At 42.6% G+C, this 27,369-nt stretch overlaps 1 protein-coding gene across 6 annotated transcripts in view; it reads right to left on the bottom strand.

Moving 5' to 3' along the window:
- Window positions 1-1,650: 1,650 nt before the first annotated feature.
- ZNF521 (zinc finger protein 521) overlaps window positions 1,651-27,369 on the bottom strand; it is a 287,600-nt gene continuing 261,881 nt past the window's right edge. For 5 of the 6 annotated variants that reach the window (XM_067699447.1, XM_067699441.1, XM_067699443.1 and 2 more), the window contains one exon: window positions 4,380-5,104. In XM_067699447.1, the coding sequence (XP_067555548.1) occupies window positions 5,069-5,104 (36 nt within the window). In that variant the 3' untranslated portion in view covers window positions 4,380-5,068. Of the gene's footprint in view, window positions 2,456-4,379; window positions 5,105-27,369 lie in introns of those variants that run through there. The other variant, XM_067699444.1, reaches the window with a different exon arrangement.

The raw sequence follows: 27,369 nt of genomic DNA, 5'->3' as shown, positions 1-27,369 counted from the left end.
GAGCAGCTTCCTTTTAGTAAAATAGAACCCACTCATTAATAACCTGAGGTTTTAAAGCTTTTTAAAAAATCATCGTGTGGCTATTTCATTTTAAATGCAAAATCCTTGAATAGGCCAGAGATCTTAATTTTTTTAAACATAGCTGAGTATTTTAATTATGAATGTACTTGCATATTCTTAGCATACTTCATTATTTATGTAGCTGGTGAAAAGCTTTTTAATTAAATAGCATGCTGGCAATCCATTGTGAAATGTATAGTTGTAGGTTTTCCTAGCATTAAAAAACTAAACACACACACGATACACTCTGGCAAGCAAACGTACATTAATTACCAGGAGGTACCTGTTTCTGAATGGTCCTAAAATTTGACCAAACTTTCTTTTATTGGTATCAAAATAAGTAATATAATTTGCCAGCACTCTGCATGGCTATTCACATTCAATGCACTCAACTAATTTGGAAATGGGGTAGAACAGTGGGTCTCAAAGTGTGGCCCTCCAAAGTGTGGAACGTGAGCCCCAGCTGGGAATGTCCTAGAACTGCAAACATTTGAGCCCCACCAGGTCTACTGCCCCAGCAATTCCGGGTGTCAGGTCCAGTACCCTGTGATGTAACAAGCCCTCCAGGTGATCCTGACGCAGGCTAGGGTTTGAGCACCATGGGGTGAGGCTTACACCTTGCGTGGCTGGTATCTGGGTTTCATTCATGGTTCCCCTGGTGACAGGTGGTCACAATGAAGTGAATCGGTCCATGCTTTAGCTTCTCCATCAGAAAAAGTGCTGTGAAGACTCTCGCTTGTTTAAAGAGCTGCTTGAGGTCCTCAGAGTTTCAAAGAGGGTGAAAGAGTCCCAGTGGGTGAAGGATTTTAAGCAGGATGTGGATCAAAGTTGCCCACTAATATCAGGTCTATAGTTACTGATTTTGGCTAAACATGTATATTAGGACTCAACGTACACATGGCTATTCTCTCCCCACCCCCCAAAAAAAAGCCTCTGAAATTCGAGTGCCTATTCATTCACCATTTTGTGGCAAGCCATGGTGTGAGCAACCAGTGAGCAAACTTCCAGGCAACACCCCGTGCCTGCGTGAAGGCCTGTGACCAAGCCATGTCACTTCTCCGGGCTGGCGTCACCTCTCCGGGCTGGGGGACTGAGGCCTGGAGGTGGCTGATGTGGAGGAGATCACACCGAGAGTCTGCGCTCTGTGCCAGTGCGAGGCTCACAGGCTCCCCGCTCTGTGCTTTGTCTTCTGAATGAACAAAGCTGCTTCTTAAGTACACATAAGCCAAACTGCCTCTCAAATTGCAGCCATCTACTTTGAGTTCAGATTTGCTCAGCATGACATGAATTGGGCTGCAAATTATGCAGAAAACAGCCATCACATCCATCTGTGATGTCAAAATCCTCCAGTACAATGTGACCTGCTAGGATCTGCAAGAGGAAGAAGTACATCGGGTCTGATTCCTTCCCTATGCGATGTGATGAATCTCCTCCCAGCTGCTTTTGGCCCAGCGTGGAAAGCTTAAATATGATTGAGGTTATGCCTGGGATATTCTCAAGAGCAGAACTCATTTCCAAGGGTGCGGGCAATTAGATTTTTTTTAATGGCAGAGTAACTAGAAAAAGAAAACACACAAATACACTCATACCTAATGGTAAACTGAATTTATTTCCTCTTGGAAAACAATTCCAGTAATCTCCAGGTTCAGACCGCAGAGTAAACATTAATAACAGTAACATACAGGTTAGTTCAACTGATTCAAGAATTTGGCTGTGTGAAATCATTAAGGAAAACCTTGAACACTCAAAGCTTCAAATGTATCCAGGAAAAAAAAAATTCTTTGACAGTCTACATAACAACTATTGCATATATAGTGATGCTACCTGTCACATTGCAAGGCTTACAAATATATATACGGGCCTTATCCAGCTGTGGGGTTCTGTGAGAACATCTCTTCATGGTTTGCAAGAATCTTCAGCAATAAAAAATAGTCTTGGGTTTAACTGTTGATATACCAAAAGAGAAATTCTAGGCTTAAGTGTTAAGAAAAGGAAGTCCAAACATAGTCTCCTGTGTAACAGGGTTGTTTTAATCTGTCTTCCTTGAAAATACTTTCTCTTAAGCCATTTTGCTCACATTTTTTTAAAAATCTTGCCTGAATAGGGCCCAAGTCCACTTGTCTTTATAAGACCATTTTAGTATCAGACGACATAATACATGTGAGACACTTTATATACAGGGGGTCTATCCGGTGCTCAAAAGTTCAAACACATGAACATCCAACAGTTTTGATAATACAAGTTTTATGGTACAATACAATGTTTCTGAATAATATACATTAACAATGAAAGTTTCGTGCAAAGAGTAAAATATGTTCCCTTTTTGTGCCACAAAAGTCATTCTCCTTGAGAGACCGTGCTTGCACTAACTGCTGTGTTGGGTCATCGTATGATTCTGTAATGAAAGAGGGGGAAAAAAAAAAACCTTAAGTGATTGTATTTTCATCAAACCAAGTATCTATAAATGCTGATTGATTTATAATGACCTAAATACTGTATTTCTGCACCCAGATGAATCGGTGCTCATGGGACCGGCTCCTCCCCTCCCCCAGTGGGAGCCAGGATGGAAGGGCAGGGCCAGGGGTCTCCCCTTTCTCTGCCTCTGTTTTGCTTCCCCGGAGACTGCCGCCCTACCTTCCACCATCTCTTCTTATCAGGATACGACCGTCTTTTCAAATGCCTGGGTAGCACTATTTTAACACTTATATTTATCTGTGCATCATTTCCATTCATTACAGATGCTTTTGTTCTACTCACTCTTAGAAGGTGAACGTCTTAACAGCAGAGGCTCTATCTGTCCCTGAATATAGACTTTACGGGCAAGAACAGCCTGGCCGACAACTGACAGAGAGGACAGGAAGCTTCTTCAGTCCCTCTCCTTGGGGTGGGCTTGGTGCTGGGTCCCATCCTGGCGCAGGAGCAGATCACAGCAGCCTGCGACCTCCCCCGTCCCCAGCGGGTGCAGTCCTTGTTGTATTCTGGTGGCCTCCTCTCCATCCACACAGCATGTCCCCTTTCTGAGCCAACATCCCAGTTCCAAATTGTGAGCCGGCAACTGGGATTCCTGGGTAACTTATAACTACAAGCCAGGCCCTGGGGGTGAACACTGGGCCCCAGACCTGGGCCTATGGCGTGCACAGGGGATGGTCACAGGTCCACGGGACTTTCATTCGGAGCAAACGCCTGGAGATGGCCTGATGTGCACCTTCCCTCCGCTGTGCCTCCCCTGAGCCTCGTTCTCCCACCTCTCCCAGTCGACCCCCTTCCCCATCCCTTCTGATCAGAACCTTGAGGTCTACCACAAAACACTACCACTTCATGCTCATCCCGTCTAAAACTGCTTTCCCCCTTCTCTGATTTCCCACTGTGCTTTATCCTGCTTATATCGTACGCATCCGGGGTCTCGTGGTTATCTGCAATTTCGGCTCTCTCCCTGTGTCTGTAATTTTGGTCTTCATTCACTTATTCAAGAGATGCAAGCGTCTCTTGCATCCTGGTATCACCACCAGGCATAGCCCCCAGGATTGCAGCACTCAGCAAAGCGGGTCTGGCCAATTGAACGACTGACAAGGCAAGGGCCACTGACGGGAGAAGGACGGTCCCTGCCTTCACATCTTTAGAGTGTTCACAGTCTCAAGAAAGTCACGTGGGCACATGATGGTAAAGCAACCTGGTGGGATTATATTAGAAATGATCATAGGAGTATCATGCGCGCCTAACCCTGCCTGGCCTTTGGGGAAGGCTTTGCAGTGGACATAACTCGTGACATTTTAGTTGAGGCTGGAATACTATGAATGAATATGAATGAAGAGGCATTTGGGATGCAGGGCGGGCATTCCAGGCCAAAGACCCACGTGGGTAAAGGCAAAGAAGAATATGCAAGGTATGTTCGTGGACCTGCAACGCGTTCAGTTTGGTTGGAATCTTCTCAAGTGTCCAGAACCAAGCATGCTGATGAGAAATAAAGATAGAGAAAAGTTTGCGGCCAGATTATGAAGAGCCCTCTGTACCTGGCTAAGGAGTTCAGGCTTTGTCTTGTAGGGAAAGAGGAGCTATGGAAAGTCTGCAACAGAGGGCTTTGTCTCAGAGATCTTTGTTATCTTTTCATCCCCCACCAAACTAGCAAAATGCCTGCCCGATGAGTAAAGGATGCAGGACCAGAGGCTTGGCTCTCAGGGTTGCCCAGCTGGGGCTAAGAGCACCAAAGAAGGAGACATGAGTCTTGTGAAAAGGACCCAGGTCTTCCGTTCCCTATTTCAAACTAAGCCCATTTTGTAAGAAGACTGACAGCAAATAATGAGGATGTTATTTCACTCAGCCTTATTTAAAACATACCATTTTTATTAATTCAGTAAAAGACAAGCTGGATTTTAAATTTTTCTTTAGTAGTCCTCGCCTAAAAGTACATACAGGAGCAGACCGGTTTTATGCCAACTCTTTTTTTCTTTGTATTGATTCTAAATAAATACTTCTGCAAATTATTTTTCACCAACACGTAGACATAAAGGGTAATCAAAATACTGATGAGACTAAGAAACATTGCTATCCCCTTAAATATCAACATAATTATGATCAAAGAGGTTATAAACAGTAAAAAAGTTCAATTACTCAAAATGCACTGTCTAAACTTTTTCATGCATTTTCCTATCTCAAAGAGTCAAGCCTGATCTTACAGAAAGGTGCTTTTTTTTTTTAATTTAAAAAATTAAGAAAATAAATACAAGAATCTATGACAATAGTTATCTAAATGGTAGAACGTTGACAGGAGGATGTGTGATTACTTTTTATCATAAAGTAAAAAACAGAAATCAGTTTAATAACATTATTTAAAAATATTTAAGCGCTTACTATAGACATTCCACATTCAATCGAATTTTAGTGGTTAATAAAGGAAGCTATACTGCAATCTATCCTGTGTTCTTCTATGTGCCTGTATTAAGATACTGCAGAACAAAAACCTAACACAAGTTGGCCATAATAGTTGGCAACAGTTGTTTCTTGGATGCTTTCATCCTAAACCAAAGCCATACAAGTCTCTTCGGAGCTGCAAAGAAATGAACACATATGAATCACTTATTGCAACAGATTGAAGTTGCTACTATAAAGGATGTATGCTTTGCACATAAAGAGAAAAAAATATATATCATTTGAGAAAAGGACAAGGGTACGGCTTGCAAAATTCAAGATTCAACAAAACTAAAGAGCTGTAATACAAATCACGTCTAAATGGGAAATCTGGCATGAAACATGGTAAAGGCAGAAAGTTCTCTCGGTGTAGAGATACCTGTATACCATTGAGATCACTTTTTGTCCTTCTTTTTCTTTTTTTCTCCACATCAGCTGAGAGTGAGGTCAGGCCTCCCAGTCCTGGCTCACCATTGTCTGTGATTCTCAAGGTGGCAACTGGGCATATTTGCATTGAAAACAAAACAAACAGGTGATTCTGATCCAGTCCTCAAGGGCTTGTCCTCACCACTTCTGAGGATCTTTGGGATGTGACTGTTTCCCTCCTCCACGCAGTACTTTGAGTCACTGAAAATACAAATGGCCTGATTTCATCTTCTGGAGGAAGGAAGGAATGTCTGAGCTGCACAGGTTACTGGGTTGGTTTTTAGGGGTTGGAGAGAAAGATGAGGAGTGTTTGTCTCCAGACTTCACTGAAGGTCCAAGGATAAGAGAAACAAGAAGTTGCTTCATGGGAGCCTTCCACCTATTTGGTGAGTTTTTAAAATCACAGACAGAAAGGGAGACAAGAAGCGAGTGGGAAAGATGAAAAGTAGACCAGAGAAGCGCTAAGCCCAAGGAGAGGGCAGGTGCCTGCCCTATCTCCTCCCCACACCCCGCCACACCACAGAGCCCTTCCTGAGCCCCTGCAGCACAGGCGGGGACGCGCAGGGCGAGAAAAGGCTGCCAGGCCACGCGCAAGCAGCCTTCTCCTCTACGAGTTTTCTGTTCTTTGGGTCTGGAGGAAACCACTATGCTAGAACAAAGCAGTGGGTAATCTCACCAATTTTACACAGCAATTCACAGTCCCCAAGGTACTTTAATGCAATGACAGGTTATGAGAAAAAATATCTGTTCCAATGAAGGGAAAGTGTTTTACATAATCGAGGAGAATATCAGTGCAACATCGACGCGGGCTGGGGGGGTGATGACAGAAAAGGAAGTTGGAAGAGAAGAAAACTTCTGCAATCCCACAGAGAGCCATATTCTACTCTGCAAAAAGCCATCTCTTGGAGACCCCAGGTCTAAGTAACCGAAAATTGCAAACCATTAATCCCAGTTATGAACAGTTGTTTTACACGAGGGGGGTTTGTGTTAAAAAAAAAAATCAAATTCACAACACACCTTAAAGCTTAAAAGACGATCCATCTAGGTATGATACTTTAATAGCCAGGTTTAGAACAACAACAACAACAGAAACACTCTTTACTGAAAAGGGCCCCATTTAGAAGGAGTTTGTTCTATCTTTTTTTCTCTAAAATGTGAAATTAGACTTAGAAAGCTAAAAAACAGATGAGGACCTTAAAAATTCCCTTCTAGCACTATGAATTTCTTTAAAAATATGAGATGCCTTTCATTTTACAAGACTGGAATTCTCATTTTGGGCTTGGCACGCTAACACATGATTAATTCAGCCTCCTCCTTTCAGAGGGCTGACCACATTTACTGGTCAAACGGTTTAATCCTATTTAAAATGCAATCCAAGCAAAATATTTTTAAATTAAAAAAAAAAAAACAACCCACCATCCCCTGTAACTGTTCACCTTGGCCAAACTATCCCATTTTCCTGTGATCTTGATGTGAATTTGAATATCTGTATCTATAACAAAGATGAAGTTAAGCTCTGGAGGAAAGCCAGGGGGAATCTACCTTCCCAGGGTAGAAAAATTAAGTCCCTAGCCCCAAAAACGGTGCCACAGCTTGCCCTCGCTTGTCCAATATTTTGACAGACCACGTCTCGTTGTCTGTGCTTTGTAGCCCTCTGTTGGCATCGGCAAAATGTTACATAGCAGTGATAATAAAAATAAAAACTGTCAGAATGGAAGTTTTGTGAGCTTTGTTGATTCAAAGATGTTAATCATTTTTACCATGAGTTGTGTATTTATAGCCTTTTGTCTCAAATTCTGACAAGCTTTTAAAACTAAGAAAAAGAGACAGCATGCTATTTTAAAAAGGAATGAAAAAAAAATATAACAAGCTTTCCACTAATTCACCATGCCATTAGAATCCCGAATTTAAACTGCAGTTGTATTCAATTTAAATGAGATGTTTTCCAACCAGAAGAAATAGTAGGCAATTGTGGCTTTGCAACAATGCGAGGCGGGAAGAAATAAAAGACACAGAAGGATTAAATGTGGCTGTTTCTTTCAACAGATGGTGACAGCACCATGGCAGCATGTTGTTTTTTCTTTAGTTGAAGAACGCACACATCCGTAATCAATCATCACTGATTAACTAATTATATTACCCTTCCTTTTATCACGAGGGCTGGACCTTTATCTGTAAGCACTATGGATAGCCTGCGTGCTTTCATTTTTCTAGAAGCATATCCCAGTACACATACAGTCGTGCAGTTACAGGCTGCAAACAGAATTCTACATTATCGTCCACCTTTAAGCACTACTGCTTTTTTTTTTTTAATTTTTTATTTATTTTTTTAAACAAAAGCAATTGGTTTCCAACAGCCTGGATAATAAGTCTTTTGACCTGCATTCTTCTTTGACCCATTAAGGTCACCCTGTGCTCGGGCATATAGCTGACTTAGGAGATGCCTGCGAGTCCTACATTTTATCTCCTGCCCACTCAAAATAAAGCTTTCTTTAAATGTGTCTGCACGGGTCCCTGAAGGCCAAAGAGGCATCCCCGTAGCGGGCAGTGGAGGGACAGAAGCTTCTGCCTTTATTAATGAATGCAGACCATTATGAGTCTGGCTGGCTCCTTCCCTGTTCCCAGAAGCATATACTGTACGTGACTTAAAATGCTAGAATATTGACACAAAGCGAGCCGGGCACCCCTAAGGAAAATTACTCCTTGGATATAATGTAGGCTCGTAACAGCTATTAGAGTACAAAATAAAACCCTCCGGGATCAAACTGACATATACCGCATTCTACCTAGTCCTCAAACATTAGAAGAATTTCTTTGTGAAGGCGCTCTCAAGGACAGCATTAAACTGACTTTTGTAGCAAATCTGCAGCAGCTTTTTGGCTTAGAGCTTTTAGTACTAAATCTCTGGTTTGGATCAATATAAGTACTATATCTTCTACATTAATCAATACATTTGGTTCAATACATGTTCTATTAAATTATACGTTCTAATCAAGATTTTTACATTTCCACCCTCTCTCTTTTTTTCATTCCCAAGTTCTTTTGCTAGTAAAACAGCTTTAGGAGTGTATCTCGCTAATGGAGAGAGGATACTGGGTGATCTCCCCCATAGGTTAGAGAAAAAAATACAATGGCGAAGAGTAGCCTTTGTCTTGATAAGGTTAACAGGATGTGAAGGCAATAAATTAACATTTTCAAAGTCCACATGACTACCGAAGTACTCATACTTTTAAATTAATTAAAAGTGAATTGCTTCAGCTTTGGAAGTACTGTTAGAATGTTCTAAAAATCACCCAAACCATCCAAAATACCAGTTAGACCCCGTTCTACCACCCCAAAGTTTCCCTTGTCTACAAATCATATACGTCTTAGCTGGAGAAGTTTGGGGTAATTGTGTCTTTATGGGCCCTACCTGGCAAACGTCAGGAACATATATGTGGGTACGTGCATTTTGGTGAGATACATTTTAATGAATGTTCTTCAAAGACAAATGTATAGTATTTCCCAAAGTGCTCTGACAGTCTAAAACACATATTCACATGATGGATGTTCATGACCAGGGTGGCTGGCTGACTCATGATTTTTACTTTGGCAGGATTCACTAAAATGAGGTTCTACACTTATTTTGATAAACAGCAATGGGATTTCCCAAACCGTCTGTCATGATATGCTTTTGCCCCTCTCTTTAATGCCATGGATGTTGCATTTATGATCATGTTTGCCCTGACAGAATTTCCCTTTTTATTTTTTCATATGGTAATGTCATCACTATGAACTTAGAGAGACACTGATGCATTTTCTTTCGACATTTAACAGTTCACATGGGCTTGGCCTGACATCTCAAAGCATTTTCTGGATGACACTAAGCTATATTAAAGCAAAAGGTGAAATGGTATCATCAGAAGTGATCAGAAAAATACACGATATTAAGGAAAAGGACTGTTAGGTTATTTAGTTTGTCCCCTTGTTGGACAAAAATTGTTTTATAAAGTTCACACTCTAGGCTAGTTTTAAATGCTTTTGGCAATGAAGCTTCTATCACACCTCCCATAGGAAACAATTTCACATTCTAATAAACCTCACTGAAGGACTTTTTTTGTATTTGCTGTTCTTTGGACATTCATGCTAAATATGCCTAGAAAAGGTTGGGCTGAGGTAACTCTGAAGCATGTGGACACTGGCATGTTTATGAGTTTATGTTCAGAAGGCTTGACCGTGTATCTGTAGTATAAAGTTCTTCTATCTCACCCAGAGAAACCAAAAACACAATCCAGTAAGCTATTTCTTAGTCATTATACAAAATATGTCATTCAACTGCTTTGTTCTAGAGAGAGATGCCTACAAATTAAATAGATTCTAGAAGGCCAGTGGGACCAGGTTTCCCAACCGCAGCAGTACTGGAATGTCGAGGGGGACTAGTCTTGGCTCTAGGGGTCTGCCCTGTGCCCAGTAGGATGTTAGCAGCATCCCTGGCCTCTGTCAACAACATGCCAGGGGCACCTTCCCAGTCGTGACAGCCAGAAATCTCTAGACCTTGCCACATAGCCCCTGGGGGAAAAATCATCCCCAGTTGAGGCCCACTGCTTCCAGTGTTTTGAAAACACGTTGAGCTTGCCGCGCCTGCTTGGGGATGCGACCTAGTCTTCAGTCTCAGAGCTATCTCCCCCCGTCAAATTACAAAAAAAAAAAAAAAAAAAGGGACAGCAAGAGGGACACACATATGCCACATGGAACTATGGCATGGCATTTAAAAAGATGGTCAATGGTGAGAATGGGCATTTGCTGAGAAGTCAGGGAAAGGATTCTTCGAGATATATAATAAATGGCATTGCCTGTATAAATAATCATCTCTCCAAAAATGTCCACTCATTCAGCAGTTTACTAAGACCTTCCATGTACCATCAATGAACAAAGGTGGCACATTTTAGTGGCACTTAATCAGTGCTGCTTTAGAAATATTTACAATCTAATAAGTATAAAGGGACCCAAATATTAAAATCTGGAAATTACTATTTAGGCTATGGAAACCACTCCCTACTCTGAACGAAACGCAAAGCCATCATCCCTCATTTGCTGGTCGAGCCAACAAGACCTGTAAGTGATACTTCAGAATAAAAAAGAAATGGTTTCAGAGCTGGGAGAGTTCTAGCAGCATCTGTTCCAACATCTCATTTTATAGGTGAGGAAATTAAGTCCCAGAGAGTTTAAGCCAACTCTCAAGGTCTTACAGCCACTGCAGCGGCTGAGCTGGCTTGTGGGAAGAAGCAATTGTTGAGCGGTGCAGGTCGCTATGTTCTCATCCCCGGGCTGGGCTGGCTGCAGAGACTACAGCTGCTCACTGTCAGGGCACTCACCAGGGACAGGAGGACAGGGTGCCATGGGCCACAGAGAAAGGGCGCCTCACCTCCTGGGCTTAGTTCTCAGAGGAGTCGCACTTGCCCGGTGCTGGAGTGGGAGGTTAGAAGAGGGTGACGGGCTCCAGGGGGAGAGACCAAGCAGGAGCCAGGCTGAGAGTGGCCGAGGGCAGGGTACTGGTCCCTGTGGGGCTGAAGATCCGTGCGGCTGGGCAGGGAGGTAGGGGTCACTTCAAACAGAGCCTATTTTCACCACAGGTGCTCTTTTGTTTACAACAGCAAACCAAGCTGGGAAAGCCAATGGTGGTGAACGATATCTTGAGAATACCTACCTAAAGCCAGCCTAGCCTTAGTCTAACGTGAGTCTTCAGAAGCCTAAGCAAAGACTAATTTTTAAAGGAATGCCATGTCCAAATTGCTAATGTAGAGCAATGTTTAGTATTTTGACAATTAAACACTTCAGAGAAATAGAACAAGCCACGCTGGTCCACCAGCTTCAAAAGGACAAATACTGATGATGGGTCATACATGACGATGTGAACTTCGTAACCATTTCATTTCTCATTACGAGCCTAAAAATGGTAGTAAAGGGGATTCCCTAGTGGCCCAGTGGTTAGGACTCTGCTTTCACTGCCAAGGGTGCAGGTTCGATCCCTGGTTGGGGAACTAAAATCCTGCAAGCCACACAGCGTGGCCCAAAATTTAAATTAATTAATTAATTAAAAATAAATAAATAAATAAATAAAATACATGAAAAGAAATGGTAGTAAAATTTCAGTCGCTACCTGACCCCTATCTGTTTTGCATATGGAACAGGCTTGAAATTTCCCTTCTTTGAACTGACAGGAGCATGCACTATCCACTACATTGAGGAAAAAGAAAAAAAAAAGGTGCCGAATTAGAAGAATAGGTTAAAAAGAGCAAAATAGCCACTGGGAAATACATTAAAAGTACAAAGTTTATTTCTAAAAGAGAATAATGAGTTGAGCTACCTGTTTACACGCATGGAGGCAACGGAAAATTTAAATCAAATTGCAGAGAGCCAGCAAAAATGAAAGAGAGGCCAGAGCTTAAAGATTCTGCTCAGATTCTAGAATTGCAGGATCCAGCGCATTGTGGGACAGAAGGCTTTGATAGGCAATACAGTCTAATAAGATATTCAGGGATTAAGTCAGTGCTTCACAGACAGATGTGTCCATGTGCCAGTTGTTGCTAAGCTTTAATTTTTCCCCCTGTAATGTTTAATTTATCACACTGGTGCTTTCTAAACTAGAACACCTGTAAACCAGGTTAAGAATGACCTCCTTCCAATTTTACATCTGTGAACAGTGCCCCTTCTTCGTGCTCTAATTGTAGATACCTTAAAGATAAATCTGTGGAATGAAGGAAAAAGAAGGCTTGGCTGACACTGAAATGTGTTCATCTTGGGTGAATGCAAATTTCCTCTCTGCCTGGCTCTGGGTGTACACACTGACTCATGGTGCTCAAGTCATATTCAAGCCCCCCGCCCCATCCCAAGTCAAACACAATTAAACAAACTTCTGCTAAATATTTAACAGCCTCGTGTAGTAATTAGCAGCAAATAATGGGAGCTTAAATTGATAATTGCTCAGAACTGTCCTCTTGCAAACATTACACATTTCCTGCTCCTCCCTTTTCTCTTAGACTTTGAATCCCAGAAGGTTTTTTGTAAAGGGTTTAGTTAGTGAAATTACCCATCGTCACATTACTTGGCCCAAGATCTTGCAGTCAAGTTAGGTTGCCTGACCATCAGCAGCAAGATTCCGCCTGCATGACTTACTTCACGTCTGTTTTTGAAATCCATTGAAAGTTATGTACCTGAAAGCTGTTGGAACAGGGAGGGCATTGATGTAAAAACTGACTGGCAGGCTTAGGATTTAAACTCTGTCCGCCGGACTCAAAAGGTCATCTGATTAGAATGGGAGAAGCACAAGGCATAGTAATTTATATTCAAAGGGTAACCTTTCTAGGGAGGGGGAGGAAGCACGAACTCTTCCTGCTTTTCCACTTGATATGGACAAGGATTCCCTTCAACCAATTCCCAATAATTATGAAGAATAGTTTATTGAACTTGGGCAAAGAGCAAAAGAAATGCCACTTCCTTGTAGTGTATTATTTCTTTTAGTAAAAACACTGCCACACTCTCTAGGAGGTAAACTCACAGTAAGAGTAAGTCAACATGTTATAAATCATGGAGAATAACAGAAAACAACCTTTCCCCACCATAGGCAACCGAATGCTTGTCTACTAGGGCGTTTGCTCTAGTAAATATACATACAAAGAATAGAACTGTGAAAAGACGATATGTTGGTTTCCAAAATTTCCATAATGAAACTGCAGAAGGATGAGTGTGTGTGTGCACATGTGCATGTGTGTACACTCGTGCCTGTGCTGGATGTTGGCATGAGTGTGTGCTGTGGAGCCGGGAGAGAGGTACATTCCTGCATGGGTTCTACAGGTAAAATCCCTGGTGTCTGCCTTTGATCTTTGGGGGAAGTCCCCCAGGGCTCATATTCCTGCATGGAGAATGCAATCAGAAGGAGCCCCAAGTAGGCCTCGCTTTAAATTCTAAGAAAGTCCTTTTAAAATGCGAATATTTCACAAGCCCAGTTCCATTTGGGTGTCTCTCACTTTCAATTAAAAAAAAAAATAATCCCGGTTTGGAGAGAAGAGAAATAATTCTGTACTTAAGTTTGGTGCTTTTTTCCTGGCTTGCTCTCTTTCCTTTCCCTCCCCCTTGCATGTTTTGTGTCCTGCAGAAAGCTTCAAGCCCATTTCTTTAATAATGTCCTGCCTCGCGTCCCCTGAAATCACCCGTCTGTTAGCCAGTGCACACAGGCAGGAAGAGAGGGAATCAGGAATGCCAAGTGCATCCCTTATTCTACATGGAACCTTGTTGGGTCTTAACATACACTTGGATTCCCTCTTGTGCCTCATCTCTTCTTGTCCCAGAAGCTTTCAGGTCTTAAAACGGCAGAGCTGCCCACCACTCTGGCCAAGAAGAGCCTTTATTCGCTTCATAAACCCACACGTTAAACTCCCGTTCTCTTCCCATTTCCTGGGCATCTTTTCTGACGCTGCTTCTCGGTCTCTGTGGAACAGTCTCCTCACCCCTCATGGTGCACTGAGCTTCTAGAAAGACAGCCCTTGAGTTCCCCCCCGACAAAGCTGTAGCTATGGTGACAGTAATCTATAACCCTCACATCCTTAGATAATTTGCTGCTCCAAGTTAATTTTAATTCATTACAATAAAGCAATATAATTAAAAAAATAAGTCCTTAAAGTGAAGTATTTAACATGATCCTGGAAAGGAAGACAGCTTCCGCTAACAGAGGCCCAGGCAGCAGGCATGGTGTACGCTCGCTCTCTCGTGCAAATTCAAAGGTGAGCTGTAAACAAGCCCACGCACCAACGCCGCTGCCGGGCAGAAAGGACTGGGCGGCAGGAGGCCTCTTTCTAATCAGTCCTCAAAGGAACCTGCCACACAGAAGTGGCACTTATTCTAATTTAAAGCCCTCATGCTTGCTTCAGTGTTGCAAAATTTATAAAAGAATAACTTCATTAAACCGCCTGGTACTTCAAACACAAATGCAAACCAGCCACAACATAGAAGGAGCTGGCCAAGAGGAAGAGAAATATTCCCAGAGTTGTTAACTCAGATATTCAAATCCAGTCTGCATTTGGGCGCTTCTCCTTCTGAGGATGGGTTTGCCCTGGAACTTTCCTCCACCAAGGATTTCTGTGCCATGGTCCTTTACTTCTATCCTGAGGGCCAGCTGCCCCTGTTAAGTCTGCTTAATAACACTTAAAATCATCCAAAGCGGTTCGGCAAGGCACGCCCCTTGCAGAAATACATCTGGCAGTACCTAAATGAATGCTATTCAGTGCTCCTTTCCTGGTCTGCAGAAAAGATTGATTCTGAACGTGCCACGATTACAGTCCCCATTTACTTGGGTATATATTTCAGACTCACCTAAGTTGTTGAAAAACTAATGCAAAAACATTTTTTTCTCCTTACCCTCGGTCCTCCAGAAAGCCAGCAATAATAAGGGTTAAGTGGAAACATTCTGCTGAATTCATGCACGGCAATGGAGAAAAGTGATTGTCACATCCTAAAACACACACTTTTAAAGAAAATTCTTTTTCTCCCCTGAATCAAAGAAATGCCACAGTAAAAGAACTTCAGGCTAGATTCCTAAGCTACAATGCAGTTTGTGTCAGAACACACATCATTTCATGCTGAACTGTCAGCATTTCTCCAAATCATTTTTTTTCTTTTTGGATGCAATGAAAAGACAAACCTAGAAACCTGTACAAAACCTCCAAGCCCCTGTGCAAGTATGCATTACACACAAATTGGTCTATGCATTGAGAGCCTGGGGTCCCAATGATGAAGAACTCCTTTCCTGTTCAGTGTTTCTCATCACCCAGGTCCAAACGTGTGCTAAGATTTTGCTTCAAAGAGAAGAAAGTAGGCAATCACAAAGCTTGCAAATGGTAATCCATGGATGGATAAGAGGTAATGACCTTAGGGTGAAATCTCTTAAGGCGGATTTCTCCAAGGCGAATACCAGAAGACTGTTTATCCCAGCTGTCCTTCAGAACTGAGGAGGCGTTCTTGCTTTTGGTAAGAAGAGAGACCTATTATAGGATATTCATGCCAGGCTGACTGGAGGACAGACTGACACAGTAGATGTGAATGTTAAAGTTATCACCACAAAAATGCAGCGTGATGTGTTTTGCATTATTCCTGTTCCTAGGATAAACAAAGACTGAAATTAACTCTCCACCATCTTCATAAATTTGTTTTACAGTGCTGAAGGCTCTTTTACATTCACATCATGCGATATGTTGGAGAAGGTAAGCTTGTATTATTTTTCCGCTCCATGAATAAAACAGGGCTAATCAGATGGAATGAATGAGCTAATTCAATTACAGGCAGCCTTTATTATACACTAAAATATGGATTATTGATCTTGTGGAGTTGGCAATGCAGGATGCAAATTCAGTGAGCAAAACCTGCAGGTTTGAGTTTGGCTGTTTTTAACTCATGCTCAAGTCTGCTGGAACTGTTCTCGCTTTGGAAAAAACCACCAAAAGAAAACAACCCTAACTACTTAAACCCAGGGCTTCACAAGGGACCAGATGAAAGGTTAAGTCAGAGGGCTGGCCTGGGAGCCTGAGCAGGTCCCGGAGTGGGAGTGCGGATGTAAGCTCTGTCATAGTCCGACAATGGAGGGAGGAGACGTGGGCCGGCTCTTTGGGCCCGTCTGTGCAGTGGTAAGCGAAAACTTATTTGGGAGACTGAAATGTACTTCACAGGCATCTTGCTGCAGATGTAATCAAGTCGTGTAGGAAGCAAGAACGCCTTGTGGCGGCCCTGCACTCGTGAGACGGGCTTGTTTGCAATGCAACGCTGCACCGTCCTAGCAAACTCCTTTTGTCTTTCATCTTTGAAAAAAAAAATGCAGTAGCCAACCCTCGTTCGAAAGAAGGCAGCTCTGAATATGAGGTCACGTGGGAGGAAAACCTACGGCAGCAAACGCGAAAGGGAAAAAAGAAGGTGAGCTCTGATATATCAATGTCTGTTGATACACCTCTGTTGTGCCTTCCCATTTCCCTTATAAACCTGCCCCGAGACTCTATGGCCTGCTGGGTGCCATTTGTACTCCGCTCCGGAGCGCAGACCAGACCGGCTCCTGGATTCCTTGTAAACTTCTCCCAGCTTCTCCTTCCCAGCGCCAACGCTCCTCCTTTTGACGGGGTTCACATCCTCTCTACCTCTTTATGGGCCACAGCTGAGTGCCCCCCACATGGCAACACAGACGAAAATATGCTCTTTTCTCCTCTGTTTTTAAAAACAGCCCAGAAACGGGTTCTGTGTTTTGGTAGGCATCCCTCCAAAGCGTAGGTAAGTGTACATGTGGCCTGTTTTCGAAAAAGCTTCCAATGAAAGGGAGGAAGGAGGGATGCCTAACAATACTGCACAAAGTTGCAGACTGTTCGGCTACAGTCCAGAAAATGAATCCAATTTTTCATTCTGTCATTATAAATATTTCATTGCAAATGGTACTGATTTTCTGCAACTGTGGTTAAGCAAAGGGCCTCTGTGTGGATATTTAAGGAAAGAAAAAAGGAGGAAGACAACGAGGAAGAAGGGAGGGGGAATGAAAGGTTAGCAACCAATTAATTCCTTACTTTCAATGTAAAAGATTCTGGGAGAAATTCAACAGTGATGTAGTGTGCGACTCAAAGAAGAAGAAAAAAAACATTTACTCTGCTCTTCTTCTGACAGTTTCTCATAAAATATCTGCAGTCCATCTATCTTTTAGTACTCCAGGCTCCTCGGGAGAGCAGAAAATGGTGGTTTAAAGCTCTCTTCAGTGCCAGTCTGCGGGAGATTGCTTTCCACAGGACTCCCGCTGATGGAGGCCTAGGGGAAGAGGCCCAGGAGTTATTCAATCAGCCCGAGACTCTGGGGCGGCTGGGGGTCCTTTGAGGGCTGATTAGAAAGCTGCCCTCCTGTTGCCTGCCTCGGAACAGAACGAAATGAGCAGCCTCTTGCTGAGCAGATTCTGCAAGAAGGAATTTCACCTGTCATGGAGTTTGTCAGAATTTCAGGATTTATCTTGGTGCAAAATTAATAAAATACCAACCAGGATTTCAGGCTGACTACTCAGCTTTGTCATCTCCAAGTGATCTTTCACCCAAGAAAACCTGGACATGGAGTACAGCCATCCCTGCCCTACTTCTCCTTTGGAGGGTGAGCGAGATGACGGGACGAATACCAGCCAGACGCCAGGATGAGATTCTGAACCAATTACACACAAGGCTGAATTACAGTGTGGGTGCTACTGTCTTAGTGGGTGACCTCTCACCTCACCACTGGAGCTCTGAAGGCTCTTTGGAATAAGCCCGAGTCTGGAGTAGAAAAAGGCCATTTCTGCAGTTTATAACACAGTAGTTTCCCTATGGCATCACATCTGTTAAATTCATATACTGGTGTCCCAGGCCTGGATTTGATTTATCTTATTCAAGGAGGACTAACAATGGACTCTGTTAAGAGCACATATTGTGAAACATTACACATTAATCTTGCTTCAGCCATGCTCGAGGAGGTGCAGGGTCATCTTTTGTTTGAACCCACACTGTCCTCCTGCCCCATCACCCTCTGGGCTCCCAGCAGAGTGGGGAGTGGGAAGAAGCGGGGAGGGGAGCAGGGAGGCAGGGGCACGAGGGGCTGGGACAGGGTGGGAGCAAACCACTGCTGGCTCCAGGCTGCAGCGAGTTTGGAAGTTCGGCAACCCCTGCTCATTCCGCTTCAGAAGATGGCTCACACCACACAGATGACCGCGGCTATTTTAGGTGGCGTTCTGTAAAGCCCAGGGCCTGATCATTTTGAGCAGAGGCTTTAGGTAGCCCTGAGGCAACCAGCTCTGGTTCCCAGAGTGGGTAGCATCACATCACAGAGGGGCCAGTCTGTGGGGACTGGGTTGGTGCTCACGCCACCAGCTGGTCCAAGCCCCTGGATAGAGGGGGCAAACATTTCTCAGATTCGACTCCGGACTCTGAACTCTGGTTCAGAACAGGATTAACCTGAGTCATAATGTCCACCTTGTGTTGCATCCCTGGTCTCTCACCACGGACCACAGGTGCCTCGTACTAATCGGTGATCGGCAGGGCATCCTTGGCTCCCAGAGTCTGCGATTGGTTTAAGGCCATTGCTGCTTCCCTGCCCATTTTCTAATCGACATTTTCTAAATGAGACATTTAACAACACTGTAATGCGTTCCTTCCAGCTCTTCCCCTAGTTAAACGACAAGCCCGTTTTGGAGAGCCACTTTTACAAAGCAGTTAGTTAGTCGCCTGACAATATCAATACCAGGAGATCTCAGGAAAGAGTGAGTAACAGAGAGAGAGAGAGAGAGAGAGAGAGAGAGAGAGAGAGAGAGAGAGAGAGAGAGAGAGAGAGAGGAGTGGTGGGGGGGGCTTGCAAGCGAAGGCACAGATGGTGGGCGGGGATGCAGGGTGCTCGCAGCAGGCTTCAGTGGAGATGCATTAACTCCACAGAGGGACGAGGGCTTCCCACCAGTACTGTCATGAATTATAACTGAGTATGGGGATGAGGTCTTAGTGCCCGGCTCACGGCAAATAGACTGTTCTATTTTCCTGCACAATCACCTTTCACCCTTATAAACTCCAAGCACAGCTCAGCATACTGCTGATATTTGATAGTATCACGGTAGCCTTTTATTTGTCTAGAAGGCACACAAACTCAGCAGCTGTGCCCAGTGCTGTAAGTCAGATAATTATAAAATTAAGTTTTGGCAAAGTGAAAAAGGAAACCTTTTATGGGCGATTCGGGTTTCCGGCGAGAGATGGTCTTCTGCCATCTGAGGGGCCGCATCAAAGCAAAAGGAGGGCACGAAAGAAAGATGCCAGCCTCCCAGACACGCTGGGTACAAGGGAAAAGCCTCCCCTTTGCAAACTTTGCCCTCCTCTTACGGGAAAGCGGTTCCTGCCCAGTGACCTCCCCCATACCCTCCCTCCCTCCTTCGATGAAGTTATCAATGAAGGAGGCCTGTTATTTTAGGCAGTTTAAAATTTCACCACTTTTAAAGGACTCGTTTACCCTGCCTTTCACTCCCGTTTAAAGCTTCGGAGTTGCTGTTCTAGATGACAGCACCGCGAGCACCGCTTTTAAGCACTATTCATCTCACCCGCCACATCTCAGGCTTTCACAGAACACTGCTCTCTCCCCAATGAGGGGAACTCACTCCTTCATAGCTGCAGGGCAGAGCCTGCTACGAGCTGTAGATTCGCTGCAAATATAACAATAAAGGATACAAATGTGAATTCCTCTGAAAATACACGCATGGCTCTGAAGCCGCCTGGCCTTAGCAAACTCAGTGAAGGACAACCTATCAATCTTTCTCCAAACGTGCACCAACAGCTCACTTCATGCGGCTGGCCAAGGGATTGCCACATGCTGCTGGCCAAGGGATTGCCACATCGACGGGTCAGAGGATGCTGGAGTGGATTCTTTGCCCATTTCAGGGGATTGAGCGTTGAAGCCCATGACTACCTTCTCTCTAACTCTAACTGCCACAGCAGGTGGATATGGAAGTGGTGTTTTCCAAGAGTCCGATCGAAGTTTGTAAACACAAAGAGTCTATTCTTGGCATTGTGTCTCTGCTAATGTGAGAAGACTGATCCATGCGTAGAGCAAACATCTAAAACAGGAACACACGGGGGACTTCAACGTGCCTCCCTGGATTGCAGAATGTTCTAGAAATGTGGAGGCCCAGCTCTCGCCCAAGGATCTGCCTGCAAAGGTGCTGAGACAGAGTGCTGTCTTTGCAGGACGACTGTGCCCGCAGTTTCTCGCTCCTAACAGAGGCAGATCTTCCGGCGCTGTGGCAGCAGGCTGTCTTGGTGACACAGGAGCCGGCAGAGCCAGCAGAGCCCAGCCAAAGCGGAATGTGGCAGAGGTGATGAACATTTCCAGGGGGTGGGGGAGGGGAGGGAGTTGCAGCAGTGGCCGCAGTGCTCTTCAGTACACACTAGCTGAATGCTCCATAAGGTCGCACTGATGGCAGTTCGGAGATGGCCATCTGTCGTCAACTCTGGGCCAGACAAAAAAATAATGTAATGGCAGATCGCTAACAACAGGGCTGTTGGAGAAGGGAATGAGTCCTAGAACGGGGAGGTGGTGTTCCATCTCTTAATAGCGAAAACCAGCCATCGATATGAACATTAAGGAATTAATGGATGGAGAATTTTTAAAAACTGAGCTGGGGTGCTGTAGAAATGATTCAATGTAAATAACGTGGTTTTCGCTTAATGCAAATACCTCTGTTGTCCCTCCTTCGGTCCTATTACCCACTTGACTCTTGAAAATGTGACTGGTAGGACACATGGTGAAGCAGTGAGGGCCAAATCTAGAAAAAGGTGAGCCCAGGTTGTGCCCCCAAGCATGCACACACGGATTAGGGATTTATTGGTACAAAACGGGTAATTGAAAACTCATTTACTCATGTAGTCCCAATGAGTTCATTGTGATAATCGTGCTTATCTTTCCGTATGCTTGCCTAATTTCTAAGTGCAGTTTTATTAAAAAGCAAAATAAAGCTACTTCATCTTTAGATGCATATGAATGCTATAAAATTTTAAACTCCCTTCTTTGCTCAAGAAAAAGGGCAGCTTTGATAGGTTTTTTTTTTTTTTTACTACTGCTTACATGTTAGGAAGAGAGAAGGTGCAGGGAGGGAGGAAGGGGGTGAGAGAGAGACTAACAGTCAAACTGAGGTGAGCCGTGCCCTATTTCTTTGTCCTATATGATCAACTTTCTGCCTTCAGTGGTAAGGCCAATCAATCCTGATTGAATTATCCAATATTAACAGCTGAAAGTGATCACAAGTAATGGTGAAAACATAGATCCAATCAATAAATCAATGCAAACGATTCAGTTCCCGGAGATCTGATCAAATAAAAGAGATAGATCAATTTAACCACTGAGCAAATTAAGTGGAAGCTGCCGTAGCACCAGTTTATTTCAAAAGCCCCGAAGGCCCACAAAGCAGAGAAATGAGGCGGAGTAGAAGCGGACCAGTTCCAGAGCCACATGTTCCCTTGATACAGTTTATACTCCTGCAGCCCTCTGAGTCCGTACGATGCGTTTAAGGACTGCGAATTCAGCCCCAAGAACAGGAGATACACAGAGGTCCAGTGGATCGGTGGCAGTGGAGAACTAAGGTATGGGGCACAGACCACCTAGGAAGAGGCAGGAAGCACACCCCACCACATGACTGTCAATATGTAACCCGGCTGTGGCAGGCCCAGACATGGTGATGGGCAAATCGTTCCAGTCTGAGGGTCCCAAAGGGAGACCACGTGATAAGGCACAAGGCAGGACAGGGCTTACAGTCTTACAGCTGGAGTGGGGATAATGAAAGGAATTTCAAGTTCTGTTAGAAATAAAAAACAAAACAATTGAAAAATATAGAAAAGTTGTGAGAAGAAGATGAGTTATGAGGGGCAATAGTTTTAGAGACACTTCTTATAGATGTGCTGTGAGCAGTAAGACACACTTTTCCACTCCTCTTGTTTGCAAAAGAGAATTTCGGCCTGACTCCGAGAAAAATATGAAAACAAGCTAACACTAAAACAAACCTTTCCCCACACTCCACCCCGATCCTACCTTGTCTTATGTGGAGGGGCAAGATAAAACTTTGTTTCGGCCACTCATCTTTAATTTCGGAGGTGGGGGGGCAGGGGAGAAGGGTTAGCTTGTTTTGAAATACATTTCTGAAAGCAAATTTAAATGTTTAGTTTTACAGTTACGTGCTACAAAGAAAAACCAGAACTAAAAAGAAGCTCGACTCTTTAATCCTTTGAAAAAGATGAATGTTTAAAAGTAAGAATTTTTACCTGGAAACCAATTAACATGAAACTATGTCAAGGTATGATTAATTGGGAAATTGTTCCAGTGAACTAGAACAGAGAACTAAGGAAACATCTGACATGTCCGGGATAGAGATTTTATTTCCAAGTAATGATGGCTCTTGACTTTGTTTACTGAGGTCAGCATTAGGGAGAGGGAGGGGGTCCGGGAAGCAGAGCTCACCCAGTGCTTCCCTGTTCTACACTCTGCACTGACGGCTCAACATCGGCTACTCCACTGCACTCTCACCAGGACCCTGGGGCTTGGGCAGGATGCTCTGTTGTCTCCTACATGCCCATTTTACAGATGATAAAACGGAAGCTCAGAGTCCATCGCTTGTGAGCGGCAGTGACCAAAATCAAACTCTGGTGATTGTTCTCTGTACTTCATGCCCTTTCCCTTGTACTAAGCTGCCTACGTAGAAATCAAAGCAAAATAAAACAAATTTTAAAAAACCCCATAAAAACTATTTTGAAAATAACCATTAACTATTTGAGATTTTATGGATGGCTAACTCTCTCCCATCCACATATACCGGAAGCATATCCGTCCTTCAAAACCAGCTTGAATGCTTCCCACACGATGACTTTCTCGATTGCCCCAGCTGGAGAATAAACATTTTCTCTTGGAATACTTAGAACAATCTATCACATATTACCTCATATGATAGTTAATCATATGTAAACCTTTTCTAGTAGACTTAACTATTATATATTTCTAATTATTTTTGATACGTCATAGAGAGCTTGGGGCCATGGTAAATTGAAAATGATAAAATTATATTTTTATAAATATTTTAAATTAATAAATATATTTTCTTACCTCAGAACGGTATAGGGATGATAGCAGTCTATAGTATGGTATCTGTGGTTTGGCCATTAACAAGGACTCTTTTTTTTTTAAAGGCTCACTTTTTTTTTTTTTAATACATTCAACCTCTTATTTTTATTTTTGGCCTCACCATGCGGCTTGCAGGATCTTAGTTCCCTGACCAGGGATCAAACCCGTGCCCCCTGTAGTGGAAGTGTGGAGTCTTAACCACTGGACACCCAGGGGATTCCCAACAAGGATTCTTCAATGCCTCAGCATGTATTACTTAATACTTTGAGACACAAACTTATATAACAATTATTAAAAGGCTAGTTTAGGTAAGGAGCTAAGTTAGTGAATGACCCAGTCAGCCACACAGCAGCCACATTTCAGTGCTGTACTGTTGTCCTATATGTCCCATTCCATATGCAGTAATTCATTTTTCTTTCAGAAATGTGACCATAAAACTTGAGCAACAGTGACGCTGTGGTGTGAAAAATACGCATCAAAATCAGGCTGATTTGGTGGGAAAGTGATTTGAGAAGAAAATCAAACAGCTGTAGAGACAATTACGTATTTAAACTTCAGCGATAGCTGAAAGTCTTGGCGTATCCCTCAGAATGTCAAATCACTACTTTATTTTGTATGTAGAAAATACTGCATCCATGAATTAATGAAGGGAAGGCCAAGTATCAAAATAATCTTTGACTCAAAAAGAACTTAATACCAGAATCTCAGAGCCTCAAGTTCATGTAGGCCAATTCCCCCTCTTCCCACCGCTGGAATTCCCTCCATGTCCCTTACATTCACAACATGATGCCTCAGAGAAGTCTCTATGGGGACACATTGGAAGAGGATGATTCGATCACTGCCACTGAATTGTAGTTTTTCTAGAGGCACCAATTAAACAGTAATTACTGTATTGAAAGAAAGTGGCCTATTCAACAGGAGTTTGACAAACACACCACTTGCCCACACCTGTATAAACCACTTCGGATACAAATATGCATTGTAGGATATTATTCTTGGACCATACTATCCTTCTCTCAAAGCAGCTTCCTTAAGTTCTGCAGAAAAAGTTTTGAGGTCTATTAGGAAAACATGTGAAACATTCAACATATTCATTTGCTTTTAAAATAACAAAATGTTCACTTAGTTCAAATAATGCACTCTTATTCCAAAGCACATCTTCCCTACCAGCATGCTAGGTGGCCTTTGAAGTATATTAAAATTCCTTGCAAGAACGGGGGAAAACTCTACCAGAAGAAATAGATTATATCCTGCCAGGAGTTACACATTACACATCCCTGGACTGGCATTTAGAACTTCTGGTCAGAAAGGTCTAGAGGTCATGCAAAGACAATAGCTTTCACACTGGCAGGTCCTAGATGGAGTATCCCATAGAAACAGAGGTTTCATCTTGCTTAATTCTAAAAGCAACTGTGGTCTGTGATGTCAAAGGATAATGCCTAAGTCCTTGATTCCTGAAGATGGACAGTGTATTATGAGGAATTATTTGAATTCTGACTAGTACTGTAAGTGATGTTAATGAAAATAACACATCTCCGTGTGTGTGTGTGTGTATGTGTGTGTGTGTAATTTTATATCCAACAAAGCACTTCTATCCTCAAAAAGATGTTTTTGTGTTTTTAACTGGGTATAAACAGTGAAAGAAATGTAAATTACTTATTATGGTCATGAAATCGTTTATGCACCATTAAAAGATACACCACAGTGATGTTCCTGGGCAATTCTGAATGCTCACCCTAAACCTACCCTATTAGTCTCACTCTGATATAAGAGCCAAATAAACTATATGCTTTCAAAGCTCCAATCTCCAGTTCTTGGGCATTTGGTTTATAAAATGCCTCTTGTGCAAAGTCCTTCTTTCTGAACTACTAATTAGTGGCATAAAGATGTAGATGAGTTCAGGTGGTATGACATGGATCAATTTCAAAATCTGCATTAATTTTCATACCGAGGCATGAACTACAGTGGGCTGGTAAAGGGGCTTCATTTTTCTACTCTGTTATTATTTTAGTTACCGATCTTATTTTCTATTGTCACCTTAATTTCACTTGATTTCCCCCCCTTATTCTAGAAATGCACAAAACTGTATTTTTTGTATACCTACCCCGACCACTTTCTATGCAGGAAATAAATCATCAATATATAAAAGTCATATTAATTCTGTCCTCTAAGCACGGGTATAAAGTGATGTGAGTAATGAAGACAAACGCACAGGACTGTGAACCTCTAAGTTCAAATCATAAAAATCAGAAAGGTCTCAAAACTAGAAGTAAAGTTAACTCTGATCCATTTTTCTTAATGTATTGAAACTAAAAGCCATTGTTATTACTAGGGATTTAAGAAAACAGACCTACATAGATATTTCAATGACTGTGGATATTAGCTGTAATGATTATCACATATTAACTATAAATACTGTTCTTATCAAAGGAATGATGTACATTTTAAGCCTGAGTATTCACATCAAGGCCAAATATGTATGATTCTGAGTTGTGGGATTGGAAAAATAAGGCTACAGCTTCAGATTATGAAAGAAGTCTTATTTGGGCCCAGATCACAATTTGAATGAATGAGTCAGAAATGTTTTGAGAGATGTTTGACCTCATAAGGTCTTAAAGACTCAGAAACAGTTTTGTGTTCGGTACTATGTCTTCTATACCAGCAGTTCCTAGTGTGGCTGGGGGACCTCCGGGGATGTCCTAGATCCTCTCAGGGAGTCTGTTAGGTCAAGACTAGTTTCACAATAACATTAAGACAATGTTTGCCCTTTATACTCTCATTACCTCATGAGTGTACAGTGGTATCTTCTAGGGGCTACTTGACATTGGAAGGTATAATTTCTCCAACAGCTAGTAGAATTGTTTATTTGTGTATTTTTGCGTTTAAAACACTTCTCAATTTTGATTTCTAATATGGAAGATATCAACAGATAGTAACCCACATAGATCAAAGCCCTTTGTGGTCTTCAATAATTTGTGTCAAGGCATCCTGAGATCAAAGAGGTGGAGAACCCCCGGTCTATCCAGTAATGGAAGGAGAGAATACTGTACATTCCATGAAACCCTAAAATACGCCATAAAAGAAACCTGGAGTCCTGAAGGATGTGCTTAATTGCTTAGTTTTGTCTGCTGGCCAATGGGCCACAGGCCACCACTGCTGGAGTGTGGCGTTCTTTTAATGAAAGACATTCAAGTGACCAGCAGGTCAGTAGCATTAGAACCTACTAATATAGTACAAAAGTGGATTTGTTGCAAACTTTTTTCCAGGAACGTTAGATAAGAAGCCAGTCTCTACAGAATCTGTACAACTCTGATTTTAAGCTACTATGAATTCCGCTTCACAGTTTACATACTAATTAACAGCATCATTTAGGTGTACTAGCCATATCCTTTACAATCTCACAAACTCAAAGGACTTATCCTTCCATACCTATTGCAATAAGAATATACTATATTTTCCAATAGAAATTTAGGTTACTTTCACGAAGTATACTTTTAAATAATAGTCTAACTTGGTCTGTCTTCTATATTCAATTCACAAACAGATGTGACAGAGTAGAATTCTTTTTTGAAGTGATGAAAAGTAATAGAGCAACTTTAACACTGGTGCATTGACACGTTATAACTCTTAAATAGCATCACCCATTCTTTCATATATATTTTATCTGACGTCCTTATTTGCTATTTGTTCACTGGTAGGATGAAAGCTGAGATGATAAACTGTAAATTCCTTATTTTGATACAAAATTCACATAAATATGGCTTCCTCAGAGCCCAAGGAGGTCCAAAGCTGCCCCAGGGTCCACAGCGTGGGATGGGAGATGAAGGAGTGGGTGGGGCTTTGGTTCCCTTAGTCCTGCCTCAACCACATCAATCACATCAGACCCTCTTCTGGTTGTTTAGGGAATTCAGTACCAAAGGAAAAAGAAAATCATCCCCACCCTATTTTAGTCTAAATAACCTTACTGATAATAATAATGCTGACAATAATGAAATAACTTTGAATTCTAATCCATTCTCCTCCAAGGGCACCAACAAGATTTAACAAAGGCATGTTACTCTTATATCATTCCATCTGAAAAATGAAGATATTTATTAGACCCATTTTTCAGATGAAGTAAGAGGGGGAAAAATAGACTTATTTTCTTTTCACAATAAGGGACGTTTCTGGGTTAGGATCCAGGTCTCTGACCGACACCAGTCCATTGCTAAGAATAATCAAACTGACCAAACATTTCTATTATATTTTAGAGTTTATACCCTACATTCAGACCTGTTATTTCATTTTTACCTAACAATAGCCCTGTGAGTGTTACACCTG

Source organism: Pseudorca crassidens, chromosome 12 (genome assembly GCF_039906515.1).
Source record: "Pseudorca crassidens isolate mPseCra1 chromosome 12, mPseCra1.hap1, whole genome shotgun sequence".
Lineage (NCBI taxonomy): Eukaryota > Metazoa > Chordata > Mammalia > Artiodactyla > Delphinidae > Pseudorca > Pseudorca crassidens.
This window is presented reverse-complemented; position numbering and strand designations above follow the sequence as displayed.